The sequence below is a fragment of the Anas acuta genome, chromosome 14 (genome assembly GCF_963932015.1).
Source record: "Anas acuta chromosome 14, bAnaAcu1.1, whole genome shotgun sequence".
NCBI classification, from domain to species: Eukaryota; Metazoa; Chordata; class Aves; order Anseriformes; family Anatidae; genus Anas; species Anas acuta.
This window is the reverse complement of record NC_088992.1, coordinates 8,919,517-8,945,870: the sequence shown is the minus strand read 5'-3', so window position 1 is coordinate 8,945,870 and position 26,354 is coordinate 8,919,517. Positions and strand designations below refer to the sequence as shown.

At 56.4% G+C, this 26,354-nt stretch overlaps 5 protein-coding genes across 8 annotated transcripts; 3 read left to right on the top strand and 2 right to left on the bottom strand.

Moving 5' to 3' along the window:
* On the top strand, nucleotides 1-2,932 carry NOP16 (NOP16 nucleolar protein). The gene is made up of 5 exons (XM_068698278.1): nucleotides 1-160; nucleotides 716-830; nucleotides 1,287-1,356; nucleotides 2,092-2,198; nucleotides 2,459-2,932. Exons 1-5 carry the CDS (start codon nucleotides 54-56, stop codon nucleotides 2,600-2,602), a joined length of 543 nt encoding a protein of 180 aa, XP_068554379.1. The 5' UTR covers nucleotides 1-53; the 3' UTR covers nucleotides 2,603-2,932.
* On the bottom strand, nucleotides 2,510-5,859 carry ARL10 (ARF like GTPase 10). Of its 2 annotated transcripts, none has more exons than XM_068698274.1 (4): nucleotides 5,541-5,859; nucleotides 5,003-5,165; nucleotides 4,724-4,899; nucleotides 2,510-3,174 (listed from the first exon to the last, which is right to left on the bottom strand). In XM_068698274.1, the coding sequence occupies exons 1-4, from the start codon at nucleotides 5,724-5,726 to the stop codon at nucleotides 2,953-2,955; spliced, it is 747 nt and encodes a 248-aa protein (XP_068554375.1). In that variant the 5' UTR covers nucleotides 5,727-5,859; the 3' UTR covers nucleotides 2,510-2,952. The 2 variants fall into 2 exon arrangements, with proteins under 2 accessions (XP_068554375.1, XP_068554376.1); XM_068698275.1 differs by lacking the exon at nucleotides 2,510-3,174 and adding an exon at nucleotides 3,487-4,288 and having other exon boundaries at nucleotides 5,541-5,847.
* An 815-nt stretch (nucleotides 5,860-6,674) lies between these two features.
* On the top strand, nucleotides 6,675-14,392 carry KIAA1191 (KIAA1191 ortholog). The gene is made up of 7 exons (XM_068698272.1): nucleotides 6,675-6,834; nucleotides 6,913-7,103; nucleotides 7,986-8,112; nucleotides 9,746-9,870; nucleotides 11,845-11,951; nucleotides 12,254-12,393; nucleotides 12,606-14,392. Exons 1-7 carry the CDS (start codon nucleotides 6,807-6,809, stop codon nucleotides 12,812-12,814), a joined length of 927 nt encoding a protein of 308 aa, XP_068554373.1. The 5' UTR covers nucleotides 6,675-6,806; the 3' UTR covers nucleotides 12,815-14,392.
* Nucleotides 14,393-15,541: 1,149 nt separating this feature from the next.
* Nucleotides 15,542-21,930, bottom strand: SIMC1 (SUMO interacting motifs containing 1). 3 transcript variants are annotated; one of them, XM_068698259.1, is made up of 10 exons: nucleotides 21,805-21,930; nucleotides 20,508-21,254; nucleotides 20,113-20,333; nucleotides 19,545-19,614; nucleotides 19,294-19,439; nucleotides 18,665-18,835; nucleotides 18,047-18,175; nucleotides 16,953-17,109; nucleotides 16,787-16,871; nucleotides 15,542-15,882 (listed from the first exon to the last, which is right to left on the bottom strand). In XM_068698259.1, the coding sequence occupies exons 1-10, from the start codon at nucleotides 21,910-21,912 to the stop codon at nucleotides 15,647-15,649; spliced, it is 2,070 nt and encodes a 689-aa protein (XP_068554360.1). In that variant the 5' UTR covers nucleotides 21,913-21,930; the 3' UTR covers nucleotides 15,542-15,646. The 3 variants fall into 3 exon arrangements, with proteins under 3 accessions (XP_068554360.1, XP_068554362.1, XP_068554361.1); XM_068698261.1 differs by having other exon boundaries at nucleotides 15,542-15,867; XM_068698260.1 differs by having other exon boundaries at nucleotides 20,113-20,330.
* THOC3 (THO complex subunit 3) lies at nucleotides 21,841-25,934 on the top strand. Its single transcript, XM_068698273.1, has 6 exons — nucleotides 21,841-22,175; nucleotides 22,996-23,152; nucleotides 24,025-24,229; nucleotides 24,577-24,738; nucleotides 24,828-24,928; nucleotides 25,239-25,934. The coding sequence occupies exons 1-6, from the start codon at nucleotides 21,993-21,995 to the stop codon at nucleotides 25,400-25,402; spliced, it is 972 nt and encodes a 323-aa protein (XP_068554374.1). The 5' UTR covers nucleotides 21,841-21,992; the 3' UTR covers nucleotides 25,403-25,934.
* The last annotated feature ends 420 nt before the right edge of the window (nucleotides 25,935-26,354 follow it).

Genomic DNA, 26,354 nt, shown 5'->3' with positions numbered 1-26,354 from the left:
GGTGCCCCGCGGCCGGGCCCGCAAGAGCGGCGTGTGGTGGGGGGGGGGCAGCCATGCCGAAGGCCAAGGGGAAGAAGCGGCGGCAGAAGTTCGCCTATGGCGTCAACCGCAAGCGGCTCTACCGCAGCGCCCGGCGCCGGGCAGCGCCCCGCATCGAGTGGTGGGCGAGGGGGGGCCGGGGGGAGGGCGTGGGGGGCGTTGGGGGGGGGCTTGAGGTGGTATGGGGGGCGTGGGGGGGGCTGTGAGGGGTCGTAGGGGGGTGTGGGGGGGCTGAGGGGATCGGGGGTGGGGGGCTGAGGGGGTGTGGGGGGGGTGGGAGGAGGTGGGGGGCTGTGGGGGGGCGCTGAGGGGACGCGGGGTGGGGGCACAGGGTGGTGAGAGGGTGTGGAGGGGTTTGGGGGTTGTGGGGGGGCGTGAGGGGTTGTAGGGGGGTGGGGGGATTGAAGGGTGTGGGGGGTGTGGACTGGGGGTTTGGGGGGCTTGGGGGTCCTGGGGGGGCGTGGGATGTGTGGGGAGGGGGCTGGGGGGGGTCATGGGCTCTGTGGGGGGGTTTTGGGGGTGTGGGGGGGGTGAGATTTGTGGGTAGGGGGGTGTGGGTTTTGGGGAGGTGACCTGAGGCTGAGGGAGTGAGGGCCCTGGGAGGGGGCGGCAGTGGGCCCCTGGGGTTACTCCTCGTGGGGCCACGCGCGGTGAGCCGCTGCCCGTTCCCTCCCAGCTCGCACATCCGCCATGCGTGGGACGCCACCAAGTCGGTGGCACAGAACCTGGCCGAGATGGGCCTGGCCGAGGACCCCAACAAGGCCGTGCCCATCGCCAAGAGGGGGCTGCTGGTGAGTGCGGGGGGACGGGGAGCAGGGGCTGCTGGGGTGGCTGTCCTGGTCAATATCTGAGGCATTGCTGGGGGTAACGGGACATGGGACGAGGCTGAGGACCGGCACTCAGCCTCCTGAGCAGTGGGATTGGGAGCACTGCAGGCTGGCTGCGTAACAAAATATGGCACAGAGGTGCCAGCCCGGCCGGTGTTGGTGGGTGCAGGTGGCCTTGGGAGATGTCACGCAGGTGAAAGGGGGCTCGTTGGCTGCAGGTGTTTCTTTCTGCTCAAGTGAGGAGCGGTGCTGTGCCACCTGGGCTTGCCCGTGGGCTGAGTGTGCAAAGAAAAGGCCCTGGTTAAGACAGGGGAGACGTCGTGGTTCGTGGTGCTGTTAAGACTTTAAGGAGCAATTTGTGGGGTGAACTGTTTTCCAAATGGCCTGTGTTTGAGTTGTTTTCTCTCTCATCCAACACAGGGAATGGAGGTGGAGAGCAGTGGGCAGGAGGGAAGGAAGAAGATTGTGCGAAAGCCCTACGTCCTGAACGGTCAGTGCTGCTTCTGTCCTCCTTGGGGGCTGCCTCGCCTGCCTTAGCAGGATTCCTGCTGAACCTTGCTGCTGTCGCTGCATTTAGGGCTCTCCCGGGGCCCCGTGAGTTGTTCCGTCTCTCAGCATTGTGTTGCAGGACTGTCCTTAGTGCCTGTCATGTGCTGAGGCAGGGAAGGTGGTTAAGTTGTTAATTAAGGAGGTTTTAAGATGTGAGTGTGCACAGGGTGCCCCCGGCAGCAGTCAGCCAGGCTGGAGCAGAGCTGGGAGCCAGAGGAGCAGCTCGGCCTTCCCAGTGTGTCCTCAGCCTCATGAATTCCCTTTCCCTCTCGTGCTGCTTTTTTATTGTACTTCTCCTTGCAGCCCCAGCAGGACTCCTGTCACTCTGAAGCTTGCTGGTGTCTCACACCAGTGGGACAAAAAACTGCAGTGCCCTGCCCTGAGTGCTTTAGCAGTGGTTTAGGGGCAGCAACAGCTCAGCTTCTTCCTCCCCATGTGAGCTGGGGAGCAGCAGCAGCACTGACTGGGTGCCTGCAGCGTGCCCAGAGAGCTCTCTCACTCATTTTCCTGCCCGGGCAAGCACGGAGCTGTGCTGCAGGAGTGTGCAGCAGGAGCTGCCTCCTTTCTGCAGGACTGGCAGGGTTTGATCATGGGAGCAGGCTGGCTGCTGCCCTTTGAGGTGCTGCTGGTGTTGCTCCCCTGCCTGCCTGCATCACGGTGTCTGTACTGTGCCTAGAGATGGAATATGAGGCCAGCCTCCCCGAGAAGAAGTCCAACACGCTCTCACGGGACCTCATCGACTACGTGCGCTACATGATTCAGAACCACGGGGAGAACTACAAGGTGAGCGTCGGCTGCCCTGGAGCGTGGGGCACCTGCAGCAGCTCGCTCCTGGCTCCTCTGTGGAGCAGGAGTCACCAAACGTCCCCGCTTGGGTCCTGTTGTGTAGGCAGCTGACGGCTGAGGGGATGCGGTGCTTGGAAACTCATCCAGATCCGTGTCTGGCAGTGGTTGCAGCCTCAGGACGCGGCTGCCACGGCTGCTGTGCTGGTTTGGTGTTTGCTCACCGGGCTGTTCCCTGACCTGCCCTCCCCTTGTCGCAGGAAATGGCTCGCGATGAGAAGAACTACTACCAGGACACGCCCAAGCAGATAAAGAGAAAGATCAACGTGTACAAGAACTTCTATCCCGAGGAGTACAAGGTTTTCGTTGCGTCGCTCAAGCCGGAGAAGATGGATGTGCAGTGACTGCCCCTGATTTTCCCTCGGGTCTGCCTGCCAGCGCAGGCCTGGCGCCGCCGTTTTATGAACGGAGAGGGCATAGCCGGGCAGGTGACAGCTGCTGCCAGGCTGCGGTTCTAGGGCCAGGGCAGGCTGAGCTATGCAAAGCCTCTGGCGAAGGAGGAAGAACCTTCGTTAGGCAATTAAAACCTTCGTTAGACAATTATAACCAGGCACAGACGGCTCCTGGCTGCGGCTCGTGGCATTGGGACTGAATGTGCTGCGCTGCTCCCTTTCTGAGTGGGAGCCAGCGCTGCTTTTGCCTTTTTTTAAATAAATTACTCTCCCGTGCTGGTAGGAATGTCTCCTGTGGGCTTTCATTGCTGCTCTCGCTGGGCGCAGTCCTGCTTTGAGAGCTGGTGGTGCCGACGTGCAGGGCAGGCACCAGATGTGCCGTACTCTGCGGGGCTGGGGGTGGGCAGTGCTGGGGGCTCTGCCCTGTCCCTGTGAGCAGCAGGGATGGATGCGTGTGCTCTGTGCTCCCCACAGAGCAATCTCCGTGCCTCCAGCTTCAGGAGACCGGGCTGGGGACCCCTTCCCTGCCAAAGAACGAGGGCAGAGCAGAGAGATCGGCCTCGTTTATTGGCAAGAGGAAGGAGCAGCCGTACAGAGGGTGTCACAGCAGACTGGCCGGCACGTAGTCCCTTCCCCAAAGCCCTCCCCAACTTCTAACAGTTTTCCAGGGCCCAGCACTGTGCCTGGAAGCAGCCCTCCCACCCGCAGGCACGGCTGTTTGTGGCTCCTGAGCCCTGAGGCAGGAAAACAGCAGCGGGGCAAATTCCTACCGAGCAGCAGCGCATCCTTGGCCCGTGTTCATAGCGGGGCTGCGCGGCGCCTGCTTTCACCTGCTCAACAGGGCTTTATTTTAAAACAGAGGTTGAGGAAGGGCAAGCTGCGTGCAGCCCGAGCTGGTTATTCCCACAGGTGTGCTTTTTGGGCAGGAGAGCCCACGCAGCCTTCATCAGCACGGGAAAGCTGCGAGCAGGGGGTGTTTTACTCCCCTTGTTTAGGGCTCCATCAGCCACATCAGCTCCAGGGCGGCCAGGGGTGGTGTGAGCCGTGCTGCCTGGGTCCTTGTTGCTATCATAGTGGGACCAGGGACTTGCTCCTGCCCCCTGAGAGCTTCCTGGTGGCTGCTGCACTGCTCTGTGCCTCTCGCCTGCCCTAGGGGAGCCTACAGGGCAGGTAGCTCAGTATTTGAGCCCCAATATCCCACAGGGCTGCGTGTAGGTGCAGGGCCCTGCCCCATGCTGTGTTCCCTGCTCACCAGGAGGTAACGGTGCTGCTGCTGCCTCCCAAAGAAGGCTTCCCCCTTTGGTTTAGGGGGGTGGCTGCCCTCTCCCCTGCTGCTCGTGTCCCCGAGGGCAGCCACACATCAGCTCAACCCCAAACCCCGCGGGGCACGTGCCGCGGGACCTGCTGGTGAGCCCCAGCTCCAGCAGCTCCCAGCACGTCCCAGTAGGAGCCGGTTTGGGCTCAGGACTGGGACAGCAGGCTGACCAGCAGGCTCCTGAGGTGCAGCACGCTGGTGGCCGTGCTCAGGCTGGCCCAGGTCGCGCTGGTGGGCAGGAGGAAGAGCTCCCGCTGGCCGCCCAGCGCCTGCAGCGCCAGCTCCTCCCGCAGCTCCTCCGCGCTCAGGGCGTCGCTCTTATCCTGCGGGGAGACAGGAGGAGGCTGGGGGGGGGCTGCGTGGCCCCGAGCCCGCGGGTTGGGAGCCCCACGGGTGGCTGCCAGGAGCCCTTTGCGGGTGGCTGGCCGGGAGCGCTTTGCTCTTGCAGGGCGGTCACTTGGATGGGGGTTAATGGGAAGCGGCCGCAGGCACGCATTTGGCTGCCTGCCTGGGCAATCTGGCACCCCGTGGGGATTTTGGACGCTGGCGCTCTCCGGGAACTCGTTAGCTTGGGCATGGGGAGGCGCCCAAACGAGGAATGGCAGTCGCGCCTTGGGACAGGCTGTGGGAGACGGCCCCGCGAGCGAGGGTTTTGCAAGAGCTGGGGGATTTGGGGCATTCAGATTTCCCCTTGGAGTCCCACAAGGGAGGCAATTTGGCTGGAAACACCCCCCGGGGAGCTGCAGGGGGGCACCCACCTGCTTGTTGGCCAGCACCACCAGCGGCAACCGGGGCTCCTGGGCCAGCAGCGCGTGCAGCTCCTGGCGGGCCGTCAGCAGGCGCTCCCTGTCCACGGAGTCCACCACGAAGACCAGCACGTGGGCCCCGCTCAGGTAATGGGACCAGTACGCTCGCAGGTTCTGGCTGCCACCGACTGCGAGAAACGGGCAGGATCAGTGCCAGTACATAGGGGCGAGTAGGGTGGCTGTGTCCCCTGCATCGCCACAGCCTCCCCCGGGGAAAATGGGCAGCCTTACCCTCCAGCAGGTCCATCTCCAGCCCCTCGACCTGCAGCTGGGCAGAGTTGAAGCCCAGGGTGGGGGGGATGCGTTTCCTGGCCGTCTGGCTGCAGATGTAGTGCAGGACGCTGCTCTTCCCCGCTCCATCCAGCCCCAGCACCAGCACCTGCTTCCACTCCACCTGGGGGGCAGCAGGACGAGGGGGCTGCTTTAGGGGCTGGCTTCAAACAAGGGGCTCCCCCCAGCCCCCGTGCCCCCATTCCCAGCCAGATGGAGCTGTATGGTGTCCATACAACTCCCTTGCTCAGCTGGGAGTGCCAGGGGGGTCCCGGTGCTTCCCCCCACCCTACACACCCTTCTCCAGCTGGGTAGGCTCCGAGGGGGCTTCGGACACCCCAGGGTGGGGGGTGGAGGTGTCCTGGGGAACACCCTGAGGGAACCCAGACCCCGTGCGCCTTCCCCACCCTGCTGGGCTCAGCACTTCGGGATCTCCCTGCTCCTTCCCCATCCTTTTGGGGGATCCCGGTGGGCGACCGTCCCCGCTGCTCGTCCTCACCGTGCTGCCGGGGGGGGCTCGGTCCCGCAGCTCCTTCACCTCCCGCTCCCACCAGCTGTCCCAGCTGGCTCCCAGCTCGGTGTCGCGGAAGTAGAGCTTCCAGGCGATGAAGAGGAGGGAGCCCAGCGCGACCACCGCGGCCCCCAAAGCCAAGGTCAGGTCGCGGAGAGCTCTGTGGGGAGCCATGCGGCGCCGTGCGGCCCAGATGTGCAACCTGCCGGCCCTGCAACCTGCCAGATGTGCAACCCCGCCACCACGGCCGTGACGTCCGCCCCCAGCGTCACCGCCGAGCTTAAAGGGGAACGATGGGAGCCCGCTGGTGGGGTGGGTGGGGGGGCTGGGAGGGTTGGGAGAGGGTCCCGGGGTGGGTGGGGGGGTGGTGGGGGGATGGAGAGAGGGAAGAGGGAGGAGGGAGGGATGGCGGGGAGGTGAAGGGGGCACGGGGAGATGGGGAGATTGGGAGAAGGGGGGTGGGAGGTGATGGTGTGGCTGATATTGGGGCTGTTCCGAGCCGCCCCCAGCCCCACAGCGGGTCTGGCAGCCTGGTGCGCTGTGCCCATATTGCCCAGCACTGTGCCCGCTGCCCTCGGGCTGCTTCATCCCGCTAAAAACACACAGCACGCCATGGCCCCGGGACAGCCCAGCTGCAGGCAGCCGTGTGGCCTCATCCCGAGCCGGATCCCAGCCTTGGGGTGGCTGCAGTGGGGCGGCAGGAGGCCCCCAACCCCACTGAGGGGGGGGGGACATGGACACGGCCTGAGAGGTGCTGCTGGCAGAGGTGGCACAGAGCAGGGCAGGGGATGGCAGCGGGTGGGAGGGCAGCACCCACAGCAGGGCTGTGCGGGCGGTGAGGGCTGGAGGGGGACATGGGGGGCATGGGGGGTATAGGGGGCATGGGGGCTGTGGGGGACATGATGGAGCAGCCCCATGTCTCCCCCACGCCCTGCAGCATCCTCGAGCCCCATCCCAGCCCCAGCACCTGCAGCAGTGCCCACCCGCAGCCCCTCACCCCCCACCATCCCCTCACACCCCCCAATCCCCCAAATATCCCCAATCCCCCATCCCCACCCCATACCCCCCGCACCCCCCTCAGAACTACAACTCCCAGCACCCCCCGCGCGCAGCCCGCCTATAAAACCGCTCCCGGCGGGAGGCGGCGCCATTTGCCCGGCGCCTCAGGCGGCGCCGCTTCCTCCCCCGCCATGCCGCCGCCCCCCCCGCCGCCCCGGGCCCGGTAACGGCTCCTCCGCCACCACCACCACCACCATGAGCTCCCGGCCACCGGCCGCTCCCGGTAAGGCTCTCCCCGTCCCTACGTTCCCCGGAGATCCGGGTTGGCGGCGGCGCTGAGCCCCGGTGCGTGTGTTGGCAGCGCTGGAGCGGGGCGGCGGGGCCGTGGCCGGGAAGATGTCGCTGCCCCTCGGGGTGCCCCGGCGGGCCTTCAGCTACGACGACGCCCTGGAGGACACGGCCCCCATGACGCCGCCGCCCGCCGACCTGTGCGCCGGGGTGCTGTGGAAGCAGCCCGTCATCCCCGAGCGCAAGTACCAGGAGCTCTCGAAGGTATGGAGTTCCGCTGGAAATCTCCCTAAAAAGCAGGCCCGGGGCGCCCGGTTTCACTAGAAATCCCCTAAAACTACCCTTCTGGCATTAATAAGGTGTAATTAAGTGCCTGTGGGGGTGCTTCAGTGGTAGAGCAGCTCTTAGGGGTGTTCCCTGAGTCGTGAAGCTGAATAGCCGTGAGACTACCCTCTGCTTTTCATCTCTTCCTTTAAAATCTTCTTTTTTTTTTTTTTTTTGTGGAAACAAACCCTGAAATTGTGGTTTGGCACAAAAAGTAAACTGTCCAGTCATGGAACAGTAAGCTCAGTGTTAGGGGGAGAAGGTCAGTGCTTCACTGGAGTTGTTATTTTGGAGCATTTGCTGCCTGGCTGCTGGGGCCTTGCAGTCAGTGGTAGCTCTGTAAGCGTGAAGTGCTTCCAGCAAGACACTGGAAACATAAAAAATGAGGCGAGGGAGAGCTAATCACCAGCCTCTCATCTGTGAGACTGTCATTTTGCAGACAGCTGGTGCTTCTGAGCTGTCTGTGGAGAAGTTCCTGCCCGCCTGACCTTGCAGTCCAGTGTGTAGCTGTGCAAATTGCCATGGATGTGTTCTAACTTTGTTCCTACTGACCTTTTTGAACTTAAACTTAATGACTTGTTGGCTCTGAGCCCAGCATGTTTTCGAACGTTGAACGAAAGTTGCTTGCTCACTAAGAATTACTAAGAATAAGGTTCAGGCGATAAGTGTTCCTGGGCTGTGGATAGAACAGTGTTTTTTTTCCCATGGGATAAATTCTTGCTGCTAGTGCAGCTCGGCCTTGTTTCATCGGGGTAGTTGAGATGTGTCGTGATGAAGAGCTGAGGTACTTTCTCACCATAACCTACACCTTCTTCTGCACAGGTGGAGGAGGGGGATGCTCACGTGAATGCACCTGTCATAACTCCTTCATCTTCCACCGAAAGCGTCAACAAGGTACCCGTGGTAAAGGCCAAGGCCACTCATATCATCATGAACTCTCTCATGACAAGTAAGAGCTCAGCTTTCTGTGAGATCTCTGCTTTCTGTAGTTTGGTGGCTGATGGGTGTGGGCATGGGAGTGTGGTCTGGCTTGGTAGTGCCTCAAGGTAACTGTAAGTGTTCCTGGATGGTCTGTGTGTTCAGAGAAACTCTGTTTATAATCAACACAGTTATTAGAGGACGTTTCTAGAAGAAAGCAGGGAATTAGGGGATAGGCCACCTTACAGCCTCTGTGTTTCCTGGCGCAGGAGTTGAGCAGTGAGGGGGAGTGCAGGGAATGTGCTGTGCTGATAGGGCGCTGCAGTCCACGCCGCCTTACGCTGGAGCTCAGAGGCTGCTGCTGGGTGTTTGCTCATTAACTTGGCATTTCTTGCTGTTAGGTAGAGTTCTGCAATTACCTGAAGTTGTGTGGACAGGTGATGTGCTGAGCTAATGGAGCACTTCATGGCATTTATGGTAACAGCAGCAGGTGTCTCGCTAACAGCCAGACTTTAAAAAAACAAACCTCATGAATCATGAAGCTTTAAAATGAAATTGGGCCAGTTATGTTTGCACAGAGAACATGTTCATTTGCAGCAAGGGAAATTAAATGTGTTACTCTGTGCCTGCTGCCTCTTCTTTTAACAGCTGGGATTCATTTTTTTCCTACAAGCAATGTTGCCAAAGACCCCTAGGTAGGTTTTAGGCCAGCGTTTTGGAATAGCTTTATGCTTGTTCCTTGTCGTGGCTCAAAAATGACCAGCATATTGGAAGGTGCCATGCAGGAGTAGGGACTTTCTGCTGGAAAGCAGCTTTTGTTTTAGTACAATGATAAAATAACTATCTAGATAAAAGCATGACAGCCTAAAAATGTTCTTATGCAGTAAGAAATCAAGAACTCCGAACTGCTCCTCCCAGGAGAGAAGTTCAGATGCAAATTGGAGATGTACAAGAGATCTTGAAGGCTTTTGTCTAATGCACTATCACTGCAAATAACTTTAACATTAAAATGGAGGTTCTTTTTTAAAAAAAGACAATAACTTTTTGTGTACTAATTCCTTTTAACTTTGATTCACTAGCCAACCTAAGAACAATTTCCTATGCTGTTAGTAAAAAGGTGCTCGCTTCAAGAACTGAACTGGTATCAATCTATTGGCTGGTGGCTCTGTGGTTGGCTGAAGTAACTTATTTTACCTAAGCTAGAATTGCTGTGGGAGTCTTTACCACCTGCTCTGCAAGGCTGTGACTGTCAGATCAGCTGGTGTGGGCAGTCTTTCAGAAATCTTACTCTTTCATTGGCAAAAAAAAAAAAGTTGAAAAATCTAGGGGGCCACTTAAAATATCCAGCTTGTTGTGGGGTCTTCTAGACTTGAGAAATTGTAATTAGAAGTGATGCGGCTTGTTGGATTAAACGTGTTTAAATACAAGTGTTACATCTGCAACGCATCCTGTGATTTGGGACAAAGCACTGCCTATCTGACTCGCTTAGCCCCATGACTCAGGATAGCCTCCTGGTCAGAACAGCTCCTTAGTTTCATCTTGCTGCCTCTGTCAACTCGTCACAGTAGGTATGAATGATGAAGTTACCTGTGGTCACTCGAGTTGCCTTTTCTAGAACTGCTTGTGGTGGCTCTTTTGTGAATGTGTGCTCTTGTCCATTCCAGAGCAGACTCAGGAGAGCATTCAGCGCTTTGAGCAGCAGGCAGGGCTGCGAGAAGCTGGCTACACTCCCCACAAAGGCCTCACCACGGAGGAGACCAAGTATCACCGAGTGGCTGAGGCAGTGCATGTAAGACTTCTTTTCCTTGTGTTTTTTTTTGTTGGTTGTGTACTAGCCCAACACTTGTCTGACATAACTTTGGGAGCGTGTTGCTGGGACTATTTAAACTGCTTACTCTGAAGGCGTTTGCGTATTGTGTAAAAAGATTACCCACATATGTTAAACTTGCTGTTGGCCTGTATAGTTTTGAAACAGTTTGTTCTGAAAACTGCAATATTGCCCAGTCACTTCCAGCTGGGGACATCTCTGTACAGAGCCTAGCTTCTTGCTGTACCTCCCAGAGGTGCCCTGCAGTGAACAGTAAGTGTTTGTCCCAGTGTTATCTCTCCGGGGATAGCTGACACGATATGCCAGCCTTCTGGGTATTGAGGGCAGAGCTTGGCATCCAGTCTCGCTGCAAACGCTCGTCTCTGTTGTGGTTCTTCTGTTCAAGAACTGGAAGAGACTTGCCAACTCACATATTTTTAAAGAAAGTATAATTTGAAGTTCAATATATTTTTATGTGCAAATGCAATTTTGAAGGAGCTCAGCTGTTTGGTACGTGGATGAGGCACTCCCAGATCTTACTGTGCTGAGCAGCACTAATCTGAGGGTAGGGCAGAGAAGGCCTTTGACACGTGAAATAAACATGCTTGGTGAGTTTTGGTCTTCAGTCTTATCCCTGAATCCAAGTAACTTCTCAAATTTTAAAGGTCCTGTTTACATTTTCCAGCTTGATGCTTATTTTGATGATCTTGAATTACCCTCATCTCTTCCAATGCTACTTTTCCATAGCATTAAGATGTGAAGTGCAGAAGGTACTTATCAGGTGTTTGTGGTGGTTAAGTGGTGAACGGACTGAACTTAGAACTGTACTCGCTGCTGCCTTAGTGATGCCAAGCCTCATTTGAGTCCTGTAATGAATCCAGGAACTCCTGGTGCACTGGGACAGCGGTGCTGAAGCTCTGGACCTTTGTTTTGACTTTGTACTGAGCTAACTTTGCAGTACAAATCAGCAGCCTCCGAATAAGCACTGTTCTAGTTGGGTTACCTATTCCTTGAAACAAGCCAGAACTTGATTACTTGTAAACCATGCATTTCTAATGTTAAAAGTTAGAAAATGAAATTGGGCTTGCTTCTTACTGGAAATAAAGACAAAGGTCTCCAACCAACATGTTTCTGGTGAGCTCAGCTGCCCACAGTGATCTTGCAGTTGGATTTCAATAGCGAGCCTTCCAGGCATACCCTTGCAAGGTCAAAGTTTCAGTAGCAGTGTCAGTGAGTTGTGTTGGTGTGGCTTGGATAACCACGGGCAATGTTCTGAGAACGTGCCTGTGCAGTCAGCGTTTGAACTATAACTGTCCTTCAAGTGACTTCTTTCAAGTTCTGTTTGTACAGAATGGCTTGTAATCGCCTGGGTCACACGCACCCAGCTCCTGATTGCTGTGTGACTGGATGTATTCTTCACATGCAGTTCAAATTGTTGTTCTAGTGCAGTGCTTTCACCTTGTTTGTGAATTACTTCTCAGTGTCTCATGCTCCTAGGCTTCTGCACAAGGCCTTGTCTCACCTTCGTTAGAGAACTTGTGGGGCTGAAGCCTCTGCTCTGAGCAGTGCTCCAGACACATGGCTGCTGTGGCACTTGGACTTGTCACCATGCAGCCAGCAGTTCAGCCAGCTCTGCTGCACTGGAGGCTACCTTCCTGGGAGCGCTGGTATTTAAGCAGTGACTGACCTGCAGTGAGCTACGTGGTTTTCTTCCTTTAGCTTGGAGGGTGTCCACTTGCATGAGCATAGTGATGAAATGTTTGTATGCAACCTGGAAAGAAGCTTAAGGGGTGTATGCAAGTATTGTAATACTGAGTATAACTAGGTTAAAGTAACACTTCAAATCCCTTGTCTGTGATACAAACAGTTGTCCAGTTTTGACAGTAAAACTGGCTGCATTCCGTATGCCTTGTACTTAAGGTCTGTTGCTTGTGTTTCTCTTGCCTTTCCCAACAGAAGCTAAAAATGCAGAGTGGAGAAATGACAAAAGACGACAAACAGACTTCTTCTGCCCAGTCCACTCCAAGCAGCACTCCCCACTCGTCTCCCAAGCATAAAAACAGGTACCCTGCCCCTGGCAGATCACTGCCTCTGTGGTTTCCTGCAGGCTGCTGAGGTGGGATGTGCTGCAAATATCCCCTTTACGCTGTGAGGGACTCTGTGAAGGGTGGAGTTCAGGGACTGCTGTGGATTTGCATCAGAACCAAATATATTGGAAGCTTATGGGACTTCTGTCAAATAAAGGCAAATTCAAGGCAAATCTGTTAAGACCTTTCAGGTTGTCCCTGGTAACTACATGTAAAGTTTCTGGTGCAGTGGGGCCCACCTGAAGTCATTTATACATCCCAGTGATTTTTTTCCATAGGAGTTGGTTCAGTCAGGGATCCTCTGCTTCTATCACTGGCCCAGACTTTGTTGCCATGGAAGCTGGTGGGGACAGATTGCCATCTGAAAGATGGAGTTTTTTTGGACCCAAAGCCATCCAGAAATCCACCAATGATCCAGGTATGTCCTCTAAAATCTCCTGCATTGCAGGAGGTGGGGAGAACTGTTAGCAAAAATGCTAGCTGTTTCCATTCACCTTGGGGGAGTGTGTGCTACTCATACTGTTTCTGTGCCAAACAGAATGGTACAGCACTCAGTACTGGCAGGAGTGGAGAAAGGACTTGGCTAGTTTACCTAGCCCTTACTTGCTGGGATTTTTATTTTTTTACCAGGAGGATTTACCATCCAATCCTATAAGGGTGCCCAGAAGCCATCCCCAATGGAGCTGATGCGTGCTCAGGCTACTAGAATGCCGGAGGATCCAGTCACCTTCAAGCCACCCAAAATGGACATTCCAGTCACAGAAGGGAGGAAACAATCTCCGCGTTCCCATAACATCAAACCACGGGATCTGAATGTGCTCACTCCAACTGGGTTCTAGGAAAAGTGCTGCTGGTATCCCTAGTACCTACCTAGAAGGTGTCCCTGTGCCGTTGTGCTGCAGTAAAATAGGAATGTCTCCCTTCCAGCTCCTCATCTCAGAAAAGGAAATAGCTGTGACTGTCCTCCTAATGCCAGCCTTGAATCAGTCCTGGAAAAACTCCTGCACTCGTGCTAAATGATTGCAAACCATCTTCTCTGCTGTACTGCACCAGCTCTGTCTGCTAGGCTGCACTGCGAGACACACGTCCCAGTATGTTGTGCTAAAGTAAAACCTCGAGCCACGTCCTGTGGGAGAGGACGGCGTGGGTGTGCAGATAGGCTGGCGTGTCTGCGTGTGGTCTTGTTGGCTTGTCCTGCTCAGTGTTGAGGTACCCTCAGGAGGACTGGTTCTGTCACGTACAGAACAGCAGAAAATGATGAAAACAAGCAAGGAGCAAAAGCTGGACCGTTAGCTGCCAGGAGGGAAGAAAACTGCTCTGGGAACGTGGTAGGTCAGCTTTAAACGTGCAGCTCCCTTACTGTCTGCTGTGACCTTATAGTTCAGCGTCTAGTAACTTGCTTCTTCCTGGACTAACTTAAAAGGAAGAGCATAGCCCTGCCTGTTATAAGATACTCTTGTTATAAAGGTGGGGGAAGGATCTAATGAGGCTTGGCAGTAATGGGAGAACTGCTTCTCTCCTAGCTCTCTGGGTTCCTCCAGAAATGGTAGAAACGACCAGAGCTGGTGCGGCTTGAACCAAGTAAATCCTCTTTTCTTTCTGCAAAGCAACTCTGTCTGGGCTCGTCCTAGACTGGTGTGCAGTAGTTCTGGCACTCTGGTTGCTGCTTCATTATTTTTCTGGCATCTTGTGTGAATCATGCAGAAATGTACTGGGTACCAGTGGCACTTCTCAAAAGGGTCTTTCATTTCATCAGCATTAAACAGATTTTGCAGGGCTGGGGGAAGACTAAGTGGAAGATAAGGCTAAACGTTCCTCCTCCGTGCTGTGACACAGTGACGTGTAGTTTTTTTGGCCTAGTTTTTACCAGTTACTGCAAACAGTTAACACTTGCTTTCATGAAAAGTGGAAGAACCTCCTAGCTGCCATCTAATCCTTTGATCTGTAGACAGCATTGCTGTGTAATTGTCACCTGTCCTGTGGCAATCAGGACTCTTCTTGATCTCATGATTGTGCTGCAGAGCTCCCTCAGCCAGAAGACAGCTCTGTGGTGCTGAGGTGGGAGTGGCAGCCTCGCATCTGTCGTTAGAAGCTTTTCTGTTACAAGGACTTTTTACAGAGGTGACTTCAGGTTGTGGTCTGGAGCTTCTGCCTGCTCCAACTGTTCAGGAACTGACTCACTTGGTTAGCTGCCCTCTAAGGAATATATTCTGTGGCTCTGCTTCATCTCAAGCTTCAGCAGCACTGCCAGTGGTGTTAGGTTGAAAGCCTCCCACCCAGCCGAGCAGTTACCGCTGTCACCAGTCATTTGCACCTTGATGATCAGAATCTCTCGTTTGACATTAATTTATTGTCTGTATTCATGTCTTAAATGTGTATGATTTTTGTTACAAGAAAATAAAACCCTTGTGAATGGAGGTCCTTGTTTTTTAGTGTTGGTAAAGTACCTGTGGAAGAAATGTGGGGCTGTGCAGTGCCTACCAGGCTGCTTGCTGCTGGCCAACAAGCGTGGGTCCAAGGTTCTGCCTACGAAGGCTGATAGCACTCATTGTGGTAAATACTTGCTGTGTAAAACTCCCCTTTGACAGGAAGACTAGGTTTAAAGCCAGATTAAGTCCTGTCTTAGGCCTTTTGCTGATGAAACCTTGTAGTTTCTTGAGCTGTTCAGATGAATGTTTGCACCTGGACCAAGGAGCTGGGCACAGATGTGGGAACCAGGCTGGTGTTTGCCTAGTGATGCCCAGCTCCTGGCTTTGCCTTCTTCCTTTGGGTTTGAGTGCACCTGACAGAGCACACAGTTGTGGGTGTTGGGCATGACTGAGCTGAACACTGCCTTGTTTTTCTTTGAATGTTTGCAGAGCTGAAAGTGGTGGAATGGATCCTGAAGCACCTACATGCTCTTGTACTGTCTGCTGCTGCAGGTCCTGGTTACAGCTCAGTTTAGTTCCAAAGGCTGCTGTTAAGGGGTGGTCTCTTGGTGGGATGCTCTCATTCTGCTTTCTGTATCGTGCTCAGGTTTTGTTCCTGGGATATGATCAAAGTATCAGAAAACAACATCTAACTCTGGACCTTCTGAATTACCATTCTGGAAGAAGTGCTGCCCTTCCAGCTGAGGCTGCTATCCATGCCTTTCCTGATGTGGCTAGCTGCCTTGCTCCAAATCATATCGGTGGGATTGTTTAGGGAAAGGTTAATCCCCTGAGTGTCCTGGACACTCAGTGTCTTGACACTGTGAACCTCCTCGCTGTTATCTACAGCTGTGTTTTGATAAGTTCATCAACTTCCCTAGATATTGAACAGGTATTAGGGCATTTTGCCATGCAAACTATTGCCAGTTCATGGCTGCTTCAGACTAATGCTATCCCAAGGTACAGCTAGCAGAGCTGTGGGCACCAAGAAGGAAGAGGCTCAACAAATACAAAATTTTTTTTTTCCACAGTTGTACAAAGTGCTCTGGAAAACTGTAGGATGAGGCAGATTTGGAAGGAAATTCTGACAGTGTAAACAAAAGATTTTCCAAATATATTAAACATGACAGGCAGATTTGGAAGGAAATTCTGACAGTGTAAACAAAAGATTTTCCAAATATATTAAACATGACATGACACTTGAGACTGCAGCATGAGACAGGGTTTTACGTTCACAGTTTTTAAAGGAAACACGAAGCTGCATCAGGTAGCAGTGAAGATGAGAAACAGCTGCTGGATCGTGCACACTTTCTCATTGATCTGCAGCGGGAAGGGCTGCCCCAGGAGCTGCTGCATTCGGCTGAGGAAGTCCTCTGTCTTCAGGTAGATGTCCAGGTGGCTGATCTCATCGTCATCCTGGAGCCTGGGCTTGGCTTTCTGAATGATCAAGTCCATCCGCTCATAGAGGGAGCTCCGTAAGTGGTCTGCAAGAGGAAATGCTGTTGGGAAGAGGTAACGTGCCAATGGGCCAGCTGACCTCCTAGGGACTGATCGCAGCATCCCCCGGCAGTGCTGTGCAGCAGCAGAGCAGCTGGGAACTGTGCAGGCCCCCTCCTGGTTATCCTTGGCACTCCTGCACAAGACTAGCCTGGTGGAAGAAGGCACTGTCCCCTTCCGGAGCTGTCTGCGCATGGAGAGAGACCAAGACATGGAGAGGGGCAGGCAGGGCTGTAGCGTCCCTTCTGCCAGTGCTAGTGGCAGACTGGACAGCTGTCCAGCTGCAAAGATGGTCTCCAAAGAGCTTAATGGTGCTCTTCTGAGGTTTCAGGGACACCAGCACACTATGCACATGTGGCTGTGGTTTTCTCTGCGTTTATCTGAGCGCCTTAACTCCAGTAAAGCAGAATTTGGTAAGGGACTTTAGGAAATTTTGGATAAAATGGGAGCATTTTGTGACTGTGACAAACAGCAGGGGTCAGAAATAGTGCTCCTTCCAGGGCTGCTGGTGGCGCTCCCTGCCCAGTGTAAGTGCTTGGTGTGTCCTGGCTTTACCACCCCCTTTGCCTTCTGCTTTTCCTCCTAAGCCACTGAATTCTGCCCGCTGTGCCCCCAGCTTAACAGTGGGTGCACAGCGCTCTGCTGCCTACTTCCCAGGGCTGGCACTGCTACTTCAGGCAATTTCTTGGCAGCTAAACTTGGCAAAGCAGGTGGTGCTCCCTGCTTGATGCAGTAGCACTTTTTTGCTCTGACTGCTGAGAATAGTTCCCAGGAAGGATGGAAGCACATCATCTTTCTAAGCGTTTGTGGCTGTGAGCTCAAGAGTGGTGAGGTGAAGTATTTGGGCTGTTCCACTGCAGCTTGTTGATGAGTTTGTGTTTATTAAAGCCAGAACAGGCTGCTTACCCAGTATTACGTTTTGGTAACTTATTAGCAGCAAACTCAAGTATTCCAGCATTTCGTCCCATCTCTGCCACGTTGCTACGTCATCCTAGGACAGGAGACAGGATTTGGTTAGTAGGAGAAGTTTTCTCAGGAGAAAGCAATGCAAGGGGGAGGACGGACAGGATACCTGGTACTGAAGCAGCACAGAGGAGTGGCCCAGGAAATACAGGATCTTGGACAGAGACAAGGGCAAGGTTGTGGGCACGTCACAACTGTGATGGAACATCATCTCCAGCAGTTTGCAGCGCAGGAGGTGGCTATCCATGCTGTTTAACAGAGCTTCCCTGAAAGACAAAGGCGTTTATTGTGGGGGAGACAGCACAGCCTGACCAGGAGCAGCTGCTTCAGCATGTTTCTGGTGTCTTGCTGGTGCTGATCTGGTGTGAGAGCGGGGTGACTGGAGGGGCTGCCTACAAGGACAGCGGAAGCAAGCCCACCAGATGGGACAAACCTTTGTCAGGCAGCTTGGCCACGGGTGTGCTTACAGTATTTGGGTCTGATCTGTGGCAACCCGAGTTGGGTATGGCCTGTGGAACAAGCTGAGTTGCTTCACTTTCCCCTGCCCAGCAGCCTGTGCAGCAGTTAGCCATTCCTGCTGACTCGCAGGGAGCAGAGCCAAGCAAGTGTGAAGTGGTGTCAGCTGCCAGCTGGATCTAGGAGATCTGCCTTGAATGAGTGATAGCTTGGCTAGAGTCAATTTGGCTTGCTTAGACCCAGTCTGTGCTCAGAGTTCTGCTAAAAGGATCTGAAAGGGTTTGAAACATCTGTGCCTTGTGGTCTCCCGTCTATGCCAGAGCCACTCAGGCCCTGTGCCTTGGCTTCAGGCACCGCACTTCTTACAGAAGCAAACAAAAGCTTGTCCAGGCAGAGCTGCAGGAAGTGTCACTTCTGAGGAGCTTCTCAGTAGTGCCTGGAAATTAGTGCTGTCTGCTGGGACTCAACTGTGCTTGTGCAGAGCTGCTTTTTAGACCCTCTGTGCATTTGTAAGGTTATGCAACGAGTAGGAGAATTGATTGTTCTCAGCATCACACTGGGGAGATGGGTGCAGCTGGTGATGCTGATGGCCTCTGTTAGTCCCATAGCTGTGCTCTTGCTGGCTGGGTCACAAATGGGCCCATCTTTCTATACCTTCTATTCCTTTATGCATTCAGATTTAGATGCAAGTTGGGAATAAGACCACTGACCGGTAAGGAGATGCTGCTTTGCACACGTTTGTCTCACCTTTGGCTCCTCACAGGAATATTCAGAATGAATGGGAATATTAAATCAGCGATCTTGTAGGAGTTGCAGTTGGGAGATCTGTCCACTTCCACCGCCATGGACAGCATCCGCTGGAGCAGGAACATTGCCCTAGGTCAGAGAGAGTCAACGTTAGGAGACAGCACCCCTCGTTCTGCACAGCTCTGGGGGTGGGATCTAGCTCAGCACTGTGCCTCGCAGCGAGGGGCGTCAGGGAAAGTAGCAGGTTAGATTGGATTTGCTTCCTGCGAAGCCCTGTGGTGTCCCTTGGTGTCTGTTGAATCTGATGCTCTTGGAAGCAGTTAATCCCTAGAGGGGCCTTAAGAAAGTCTCTGGGGCTGTACTGAGCATTGGGAGAACAGCATGGGGCAGCCTGGGCTGTGGGCTCCAGCCTTTATGCAGGAGGAAGGTGCTCACTGAGCCAGTTTTCCACCAAGTGAGGGAGCCTCTTGTTCCCTGAGCCCCTCTACCCCAGAGAAAACACCAGTAAAGCTGGGTGCAGGTACAGCCTGGCTTCCCTCACTTGGCAGGGACACGGTCTTGCTTCTCCCTGCCCCTAGCCCCACGTTACGGCAGTGGGAAGCCAGGCCCTGGGCTTACTTCTGGGCGAAGACAGTTGACGGGAGCGCCTCTGCCCCACCAGCGCTGCATGGCCTCGCTGCGGGTGAGCTGCATTCAGCCCGTGCTGCTGCCGAGTGCGTCTCCTCTGCCTCCTGGGGCTGGGAGAACCCGATTCCTGTCACTGCTGCCACCAACCATTCGACCACCTCCCTGGGAGAGAAACAGGAGCGTTAGTGGGGTTGGGCCTGGCCTTGCTGCGTCCTGACCTCCAGCTCTGTTTGGAGGCTGAGGAAAGACCCCAAGGAGGGAGGAGATGTCCAACCTGCGTGGGCAGGCTGGGGAATGGTTCTGCTGAGCAGCAGCTTTAGGTGCTTGACAAGAGGATTGCCTCCTCATTCCTGTACTGAGCTAGGCAAATCTGATCCCATTCCTGAAAAAAAAGCCTGCTAGGCTGTAGTTTGGAAATGCCTTGCATCATTTTTGGTGCTTTGCTGTCATAAACCTCTGTCATAAATCTGCTACTATTCCTTACACTTGGTCCCTATAGTTTCCTCTCTTTCCTAAGCTTGTTTCTTGAAAAATGTGACCTGGATTCTGAAGAAGTGTCCCCTAAGCCCCTGCCCCTCCCCATCTGGTCGGAGTAGAGGGGAGGAAGAGGCATCCCTTACTTCACGTTGCTGAAGCACCCGTTACAGGAAAGCACTTTCTTGGCAATTGACTTCTGCAGCAGGCGCAGCCGCAGGTTATGCTGGAAGTCATCCTCCAGGGTCTGCACCACGTACTGCAGGAAGAGCAGGCGGCCAGGGGGCTTCTCCTGGGGGTGGACAGAGATGGTGTGAGGCTGCTGGAGCCCTAGGGCAAGGAACGACAGGGAGTTTGGCTGTGTGGGGAATGGGCTCATATGACTAAGGAATAGTACCTGGTCCTCCATGATGTACTTCAGCAGCGCCCAGTTCCATCCCATGGTGCTGGTGGTGGCTGGATGGAGCCTGTAAGGACAGCGTTGTCTGCTGGCACTCACCTGCCTTGGGGTCAGGCAGCCCCTGCCCCAGGCCCTCCCCTGTCCCTGCTGCTCTGGTGCCCGTGCTGCCTCCTCTCTAGCTCTGCCCTCTCCCTTTCCCCTCTCACCACATTTGCTCATCACCTCTTTAGGAAAAAGAGGTCCTACAGGACTTCTGGTGTCACAGGCTGTCCCTGCAGCTACCTTGCTACTAAAGGATTAACGCGTGCTTCTGGTATTTTCCTTTTTGTCTCAGCATCCCCTGCCTCCCTCATCCCCACGTCCTCCATCCAGTTGGGTGTTCAGTGGCTGCTGTCTATGCCAGCCGTGATTCTGACCTGCCCGCGGTGCCTGCATCAGTTCTGATAACAGGGAGCAGGGGAAGGATCATCCTGAGGAAATCGTTCCCTGTTCCGTGGGTGAGGACCACGGAGGATAACCTGTCTGCTGGGCAGCCCCAGGGTGTGGTGGCAGAGGGAACACGTACATTTGGATCTTCATCAGCAGCATGTAGGTGTCCTTCAGGACCTCCCCCTGGTGGGGGTTCAGCAGGATGTGCCTGACCAGGTGGGAGATGGTTTCTTTGGGAGGGTAGTGCTGGCCGGAGACGAAGTCGTTCAGTAAATGCAAGGTGCCCTCCAGGAAATTCTCCTCTATGGTGGTCTGCACCATACTCAATCTCCTGCTGGGGATGAGCTCGGCTTTCTGCTGCGTGCAAAGCAAAGGCAACGGGTGAAAACCAGCTCCCTGTGGTGCAGAGGAACCCAGCTGTGTTTAGGGCCCACCGCTAAGGAACTGCAATAACCAGAGATCCCGATCGCTGGGCAAAGCTTCCCCTGAAAGGGCAGAGCAGGGGCTGCCCCTGCTCCGAACCCCATTTACCTGTAGCGTTTCCCTGTTGCGTGGTAAGTCGTGGAAGGAGAGGTGGTGGACTCCGCTCCTCCTGAAATAGCGCAGTTTGTTCAGCCAGACCCTGCTGTCAGCCGTGGTCCTGCCTGGGGTCGAGGTCGCTTGCTGGGTTGCTGTTTTTAGTGCTGAGTCCCCCTCTTCCAGCAAAGGCCCTTTGGCCTTCCCTGGGCTTGTGGCGATGCTGCCTGGGACAGGGCTCGGACTTGTGGGGAGCTCCTTTAGCTGGGAGGTGTGGGGAGTCTCCTCCTCTGTGCCGCAGTTTCCACAGCTGCTGCTGCTGCTGTGCAGACTGGAGGGGGACAGGGAGAAGAGGTCTGGGTCCAGCAGCATGCTGGCCAGGGAGCCCAAATCGCTGTTAAACGTGGTGGTGCTGCAGTTCTGCTCCGGGCTGCAGAAGGAGCTGTGGTGGCTGGAGGCAGGAGAGCAGCAGCCCTTGTTCTCCGCCGTTCCTGCCGTGTCCGCGGCAGCACAGGGGTATGCAGGAGCGTCGTGCTGGGGTGCTGCGGGGCTCAGCCCCTCCGCCACCTCCGTTTCTTGCTTTGTGGTGAAGCAAAGCCTGGGATGGGACGCGTGTCCGGCTGGGCCAGCAGGCTCCCGATCGGCACAGTCCGTGGGCGGAGGAGGGCTGCATGTGTCTTCATTCGTCAGGTCGATGACGGTGACGCTGCTCCACGGTGTCGCCTCTGTGCTCGTGTCCTCACAGGTCAGATCGATGATCTCCTGCGGGGACAGAGAGGTGTCAGCAGCGGTGACACCTGAGGAACATCTACAGCGGCACCACGTCGTCCCTGCTCAGCCGGGAGAGCCCTGGGGACACGGGGACTCACTCCTCAGTGGCCGGGGACAGAAACACGGAGCAAATCCCCCGCTGCTTGGCCCAGGGGCTGGGGCAGGCTGCGGGGAGCAGCCCCCAGCCCTGCTCTTGGCCTCCCATGGTCAGGGAGGGCCGGGAGCTCCTCACCCCAGCGCTACCTCCACATCCAGGGGCGAGATGACCGGGGGGGGGTGGCTACCGGGGGGGGTGGCTACCAGGGGGCTACCGGCTTCCAACGGCCCCAACCCACCTCAGAACGGGGTCGGGGGGCAACGAACGGCCCCTCAGCCTGTGAGGAACCGGCTACCGGGGCACCCCCTGAGGCGGCTCCCCGGGCGTGGGGGGCGGCAAACCCCTCAGGGACGGGGCTGTACCGGGGGTGCAGCGGGGCCGCCCCGCGTGGCGCCTCCCTCCCTTCCTCCTCCTCCTCCTCCTCCTCCTCCCTCCTTCCCTCACCGCGGGGCTCTCCCGGTGGTGGTGGCGGCGGAGGAGGCGGTGGCGGCGTTGTTGCGGGGAGCGGCCGCCGCCTGATGCCGTCCCTGTGAGGAACGGGGCGGCCGCCATCTTAGCGGCGGGAAGCGCGTCAGGGGCCGGCGGGGCGGGCTCGGGGGCGGCCCTGAGGCGGCGGCGGCCCCGGCCCCGCCATGGCGGTGTCTCCGTACGTGCAGGCCATGCAGGAGCTGTTCCGGGCCAACACGCGGAGCCGCGAGTTCCCGGCTCACGGCGCCAAGGTGCACTCGGTGGCCTGGAGCTGCTGCGGCCGCCGCCTGGCCTCTGGGTCTTTCGATAAGACGGCCAGCGTCTTCCTGCTCGAGAAGGACCGGCTGGTGAGGAGGCGGGGAGGGGGGGAGGCCGCTGTGGAGGGGGGGAAGCAGCGGAGGGACCCTGGTTGGGGCAGGGAGCGACCGTGGGGGTCGGTACTGGGGTATGGGGGTCGGTACTGGGATATGGGGGTGGTACTGGGGTGTGCGGGAGAGGTACTGGGATATGGGGGAGGTACTGGGGTCAGGGGGCCGGTACCGGGGTGTGGGGACTGGTACGGGGATCAGGGAGCTGGTACTGGGACATAGGGACCAGCACTGGGGTGTGGGGGCTGGTACTGGGATATGGGGGTTGGTACTGGGGTGTTTGGGGGAGGTACTGGGGTGTGGGGGCTGGTACTGGGATCAGGGAGCTGGTACTGGGGCACAGGGGCCAGTACTGGGGTGTGGGGGCTGGTACCAGGATCTGATGACGAGTACCGGGGTGTGTGGGGGAGGTACCGGGGCATGGGGGCCGGTACTGGGGTGTGGGGGCTGGTACTGGGATCAGAGAGCTGGTAGTGGGACACAGGCCCAGTACTGGGGTGTGGGGGCTGGTACCGGGATCTGATGTCCAGTACCAGGGCGTATGGGGCAGGTACTGGGGCATGGGGGCTGGTACCAGAGCCTGGGGGCTGGTACTGGGGTGTGGGGGCTGGTACCGGGATTAGGGAGCTGGTACCAGGATATGGGGGCTGGTACTGGGGTCAGTGTCTGTTAGGGGAGGCTGGGAATCGTGGCTGAAGCAGTGGGGTAGGTGCTGGGATCAGTAACTGGCAGTGCCCCAGGGATGGGCTGACCTGGCCAGGACTCTTTCCCCCATCGGATAACCGTCCTCTTCCCCCAGGTGAAGGAGAACAACTACCGGGGGCACGGGGACAGCGTGGATCAGCTCTGCTGGCACCCCAGCAACCCCGACCTCTTCGTCACGGCATCCGGGGACAAGACCATCCGCATCTGGGACGTCCGCACCACCAAGTGCATTGCCACCGTCAACACCAAAGGTGGGTCCCTGCCTTCTGGGGGCTGCTGGGCCCCACAGCACCCCCGCTGCGTGGGACCCCTCTGCAATGATCCTGCTCCCTGGCCTTGTGTGTTGGGTTTGGCAATCAGGGCAGCTTCGTTGCTACTTCTGGTTTCGTGACACCCTCATCTAACTTGAGCTGGGGTAAGGGGCAGCTGGGGTAAGGTGACCACAAGGGCTGGCTTACGTAGGTGCCAGGACTGGAGGAGCTGCTGAAATAGGCAGCTGACTGTTAAAGCGTCCTGCGTGCTCGTCTCTGCAGGCTGGGGGCTACAAGGCTGGAGGCTGGGGAAGGCATGTTTGCAGAGACAAAAGGTGGAAGTCAAAGTTTACATGGGTTTAGAAAGCGATTCTTCAAATGTATGGCTTGATTGACGCAGATACCATCTCTGGCCTAAGAAATCTCTGACTTCCAATTGTCAGGGCTGGAAACAATGTTGTAAGGTGGCATAATTGCAGCCTGCCTTGTTCCTACCCTTGTTCATGTGTATTTGTTGTTGGCTGCTGCTTGTTCTGGATATTAAAGATTGCTGAGTTAAGGGGGTCTTTGATTTGACCTTGTTTGGTGGTTGCTGTGGCTAAACCAGGAAGGATAGTGGTGCAGTCATGTTGACTTGAAACTATGGTTCTGCTAATTCGAATTTTCAGTCCTTGTGCATGTTGCTGGACAGTTACTGTGCAGAGTGTGAGTGTTAAATCACAGACCCGTCAGTCTTTCCCATCTGGGAGTTGGTCAGAGTTAGTGGAGCAGACTGGGGCCTTGGATCAGGGCCTACCTGCTTAATGCCCGGAGGCTCCTGCAGGCTCCTCATACATGTGGAAATGAGACCTGTTGTCTTTCTGCCCCTCTAGGGGAGAACATCAACATCTGCTGGAGCCCTGATGGGCAGACCATCGCAGTGGGGAACAAGGATGATGTTGTCACCTTCATCGATGCCAAGACACATCGCTCCAAAGCGGAGGAACAGTTCAAGTTTGAGGTGAATGAGATCTCCTGGAACAACGATAACAACATGTTCTTCCTCACTAACGGGAACGGCTGCATCAACATCCTCAGGTGGGTGCCAGGACAGCTGGTGGGCTGGGTACCTGGGCTGGCTGTCCTGGTGCATTTCTGTCATCCAAGGCAGTCTGCCACTCCTGCTGCTTTTGGGAAGTCCCAGACCCCAGAAATCCCCAGTCCTGTGGTGAGAACGAGCTTGTCTGGAATGAGGTTGCCCCATTTCCAGGCTGGGCTCCCTGTGCGTGACCCAGAGATTTTGTCTCCTTCACCCAGCCCTCGAGGCTTCCAGCGGTGTCGCCCTGCACTGTTCTGCTTCACTCAGAGTCCCCGCGTGTTTTACACTCTCACACAACCACCACCCTTGTCTCACTGCTTCCTGCCCTCTCCCTTCATCTCCGCAGCTACCCAGAGCTGAAACCCATTCAGTCCATCAACGCCCATCCCTCCAACTGCATCTGCATCAAGTTTGACCCCATGGGGAAGTACTTTGCCACGGGCAGTGCTGATGCGCTCGTCAGCCTCTGGGATGTGGACGAGCTGGTGTGTGTGAGGTGCTTCTCCAGGTAGGTGCTGCTGGCCCAACGCTCTCTGCCTCCTCCCTCTCGTGGCCGTGTGGGGATCGCTCACTCTCTGCTTTGCCCTCCTGCTGCAGGCTGGACTGGCCCGTGCGAACGCTGAGCTTCAGCCACGACGGGAAGATGCTGGCGTCGGCATCAGAGGATCACTTCATTGACATTGCGGAGGTGGAGACAGGTAACGGCTTAATTTCGGGGAGCAGTAAGGGGGGAATCGGGTGGAGAAGCGCTGGTGGAGCTGGGAGGGCACTGCAGGAGCTTGGTGTGCGCAGCAGAGCGCCAGAAGAGGGAGCCTCTGCCTCGCTAATCCCTTGTAGGTCTGCGTGTCGTGTCTGAGCCTTGTCACCAGGTGATTAAAAGGCGCTGAAGCAGCGTTTGCTCCTCCGCTGCCCTGCGTGGGAGGGAGGAGGCAGGTGCTTGGCCCTGCTGCGCGCCACGGGGCAGCGTGCAGCGCGGGGCTGCGCTGACGTGGGGCCTTTTCCGTGCAGGAGAGAAGCTCTGGGAGGTGCAGTGCGAGTCCCCCACCTTCACAGTGGCGTGGCACCCGAAGAGGCCGCTGCTGGCCTTCGCCTGCGACGACAAAGATGGCAAATACGACAGCAGCCGGGAGGCGGGCACTGTCAAGCTCTTTGGGCTCCCCAATGACTCCTAAGGAAACGGCAGCGGGGCAGGGCAGTGGGGAGGCGATGCTGCCCTGCCCCCGGGATTGGGAGGGTGCTCGGGTAGCGTAGGAACGGGGTGAGGAGGGGCTGAGGAGGTCGCTCCCCTCCTCACCCACCTGGCAGTGCCCTTGTGTTGTTGTCCCAGCTCCTCGTGTGCCGCTCTCGAGAGCGTTTGTAAAAAGCAGCTGGTGGGCTGGTGAGGCTGGGGGTGCCAGCACAGCCCCCCCCTCACTGTCTCAGGGCTGCCTTGTCTCCAGGCCACGCAGGGCCTGTTCTGAAGGCAAGTGGCCAAAGAGAATCACTGAAGAGAATCACACTCATGGCCTGGGGGTGAGGGAAGCACCAGAGCTCCGCCTGCTTCCCCTCCCACACGTCCCCCGTCTCTATCCCGTGTGGGGCAGCACGGGGAGGGTGGGGGGGATGCATGGGCTGGGGGATGTTTACCCCCTGCTGGGGCATATTTTTTTTTTTTTGTATGTGTGGTTGTTTTTATAATTTTGATAAATCCTCTTCCGTAACGAAGGCGCCTGTGGCTGTTGTGGGGGCAGGAGGAGGTGAGTGGGGGAAAAAGGGAGGTGCTGAGCCACTGGCCCCTTCCCTCTCACTGTCCCCATCCCCATGTCCCCATGTCCTGTGCTGTCACCGCACCAGAGGGCGCTGCGCCCCCACGCTGGAGCAGCAGGGACACCGCACAGAGAATGGGGACAGCTCTGTGGGGCCATCCCCATCCTGTTTCCCCCCACCCTGCCCTCCCCGCTGCGCTCTGGCAGCACCCCCATGGATGGAGCAGGGCCATGCTGGCAGCAGGTGACCCCAGCCCGTCCCCGTGTCCCCGTCCCCGCACCCCCAGCAGGGCAGAGCCAATTTTCCCACCCCAGGACCCTGTCACGTCGCAGCTGGGCACGGCGAGGCGGTGCTGGTGCAGCCTGCCTGCGATGGAGA

Bases quoted from the DNA above. Each gene is read 5' to 3' on its own strand.
- NOP16 (XM_068698278.1), top strand. From the start codon at position 54: ATGCCGAAGGCCAAGGGGAAGAAGCGGCGGCAGAAGTTCGCCTATGGC. The intron at 831-1,286 runs GTGAGTGCGGGG...CATCCAACACAG, and splicing joins TCGCCAAGAGGGGGCTGCTG to GGAATGGAGGTGGAGAGCAG. The intron at 1,357-2,091 runs GTCAGTGCTGCT...TACTGTGCCTAG, and splicing joins AAAGCCCTACGTCCTGAACG to AGATGGAATATGAGGCCAGC.
- ARL10 (XM_068698274.1), bottom strand. From the start codon at position 5,726: ATGGCTCCCCACAGAGCTCTCCGCGACCTGACCTTGGCTTTGGGGGCC. The intron at 5,166-5,540 runs GTGAGGACGAGC...GCTGCCCCCCAG, and splicing joins GAGCCCCCCCCGGCAGCACG to GTGGAGTGGAAGCAGGTGCT. The intron at 3,175-4,723 runs GTGGGTGCCCCC...GTTCTTTGGCAG, and splicing joins TGGTGCTGGCCAACAAGCAG to GGAAGGGGTCCCCAGCCCGG.
- KIAA1191 (XM_068698272.1), top strand. From the start codon at position 6,807: ATGAGCTCCCGGCCACCGGCCGCTCCCG. The intron at 6,835-6,912 runs GTAAGGCTCTCC...GTGTGTTGGCAG, and splicing joins CCGGCCACCGGCCGCTCCCG to CGCTGGAGCGGGGCGGCGGG. The intron at 9,871-11,844 runs GTAAGACTTCTT...CTTTCCCAACAG, and splicing joins GAGTGGCTGAGGCAGTGCAT to AAGCTAAAAATGCAGAGTGG.
- SIMC1 (XM_068698259.1), bottom strand. From the start codon at position 21,912: ATGGCGGCCGCCCCGTTCCTCACAGGGACGGCATCAGGCGGCGGCCGC. The intron at 17,110-18,046 runs GTGAGACAAACG...TTTGTCTTTCAG, and splicing joins ATTCCTGTGAGGAGCCAAAG to GGAAGCTCTGTTAAACAGCA. The intron at 15,883-16,786 runs GTAAGCAGCCTG...TCTTCCCAACAG, and splicing joins TTACCAAAACGTAATACTGG to CATTTCCTCTTGCAGACCAC.
- THOC3 (XM_068698273.1), top strand. From the start codon at position 21,993: ATGGCGGTGTCTCCGTACGTGCAGGCCATGCAGGAGCTGTTCCGGGCC. The intron at 23,153-24,024 runs GTGGGTCCCTGC...CTGCCCCTCTAG, and splicing joins TGCCACCGTCAACACCAAAG to GGGAGAACATCAACATCTGC. The intron at 24,739-24,827 runs GTAGGTGCTGCT...CTCCTGCTGCAG, and splicing joins TGTGTGAGGTGCTTCTCCAG to GCTGGACTGGCCCGTGCGAA.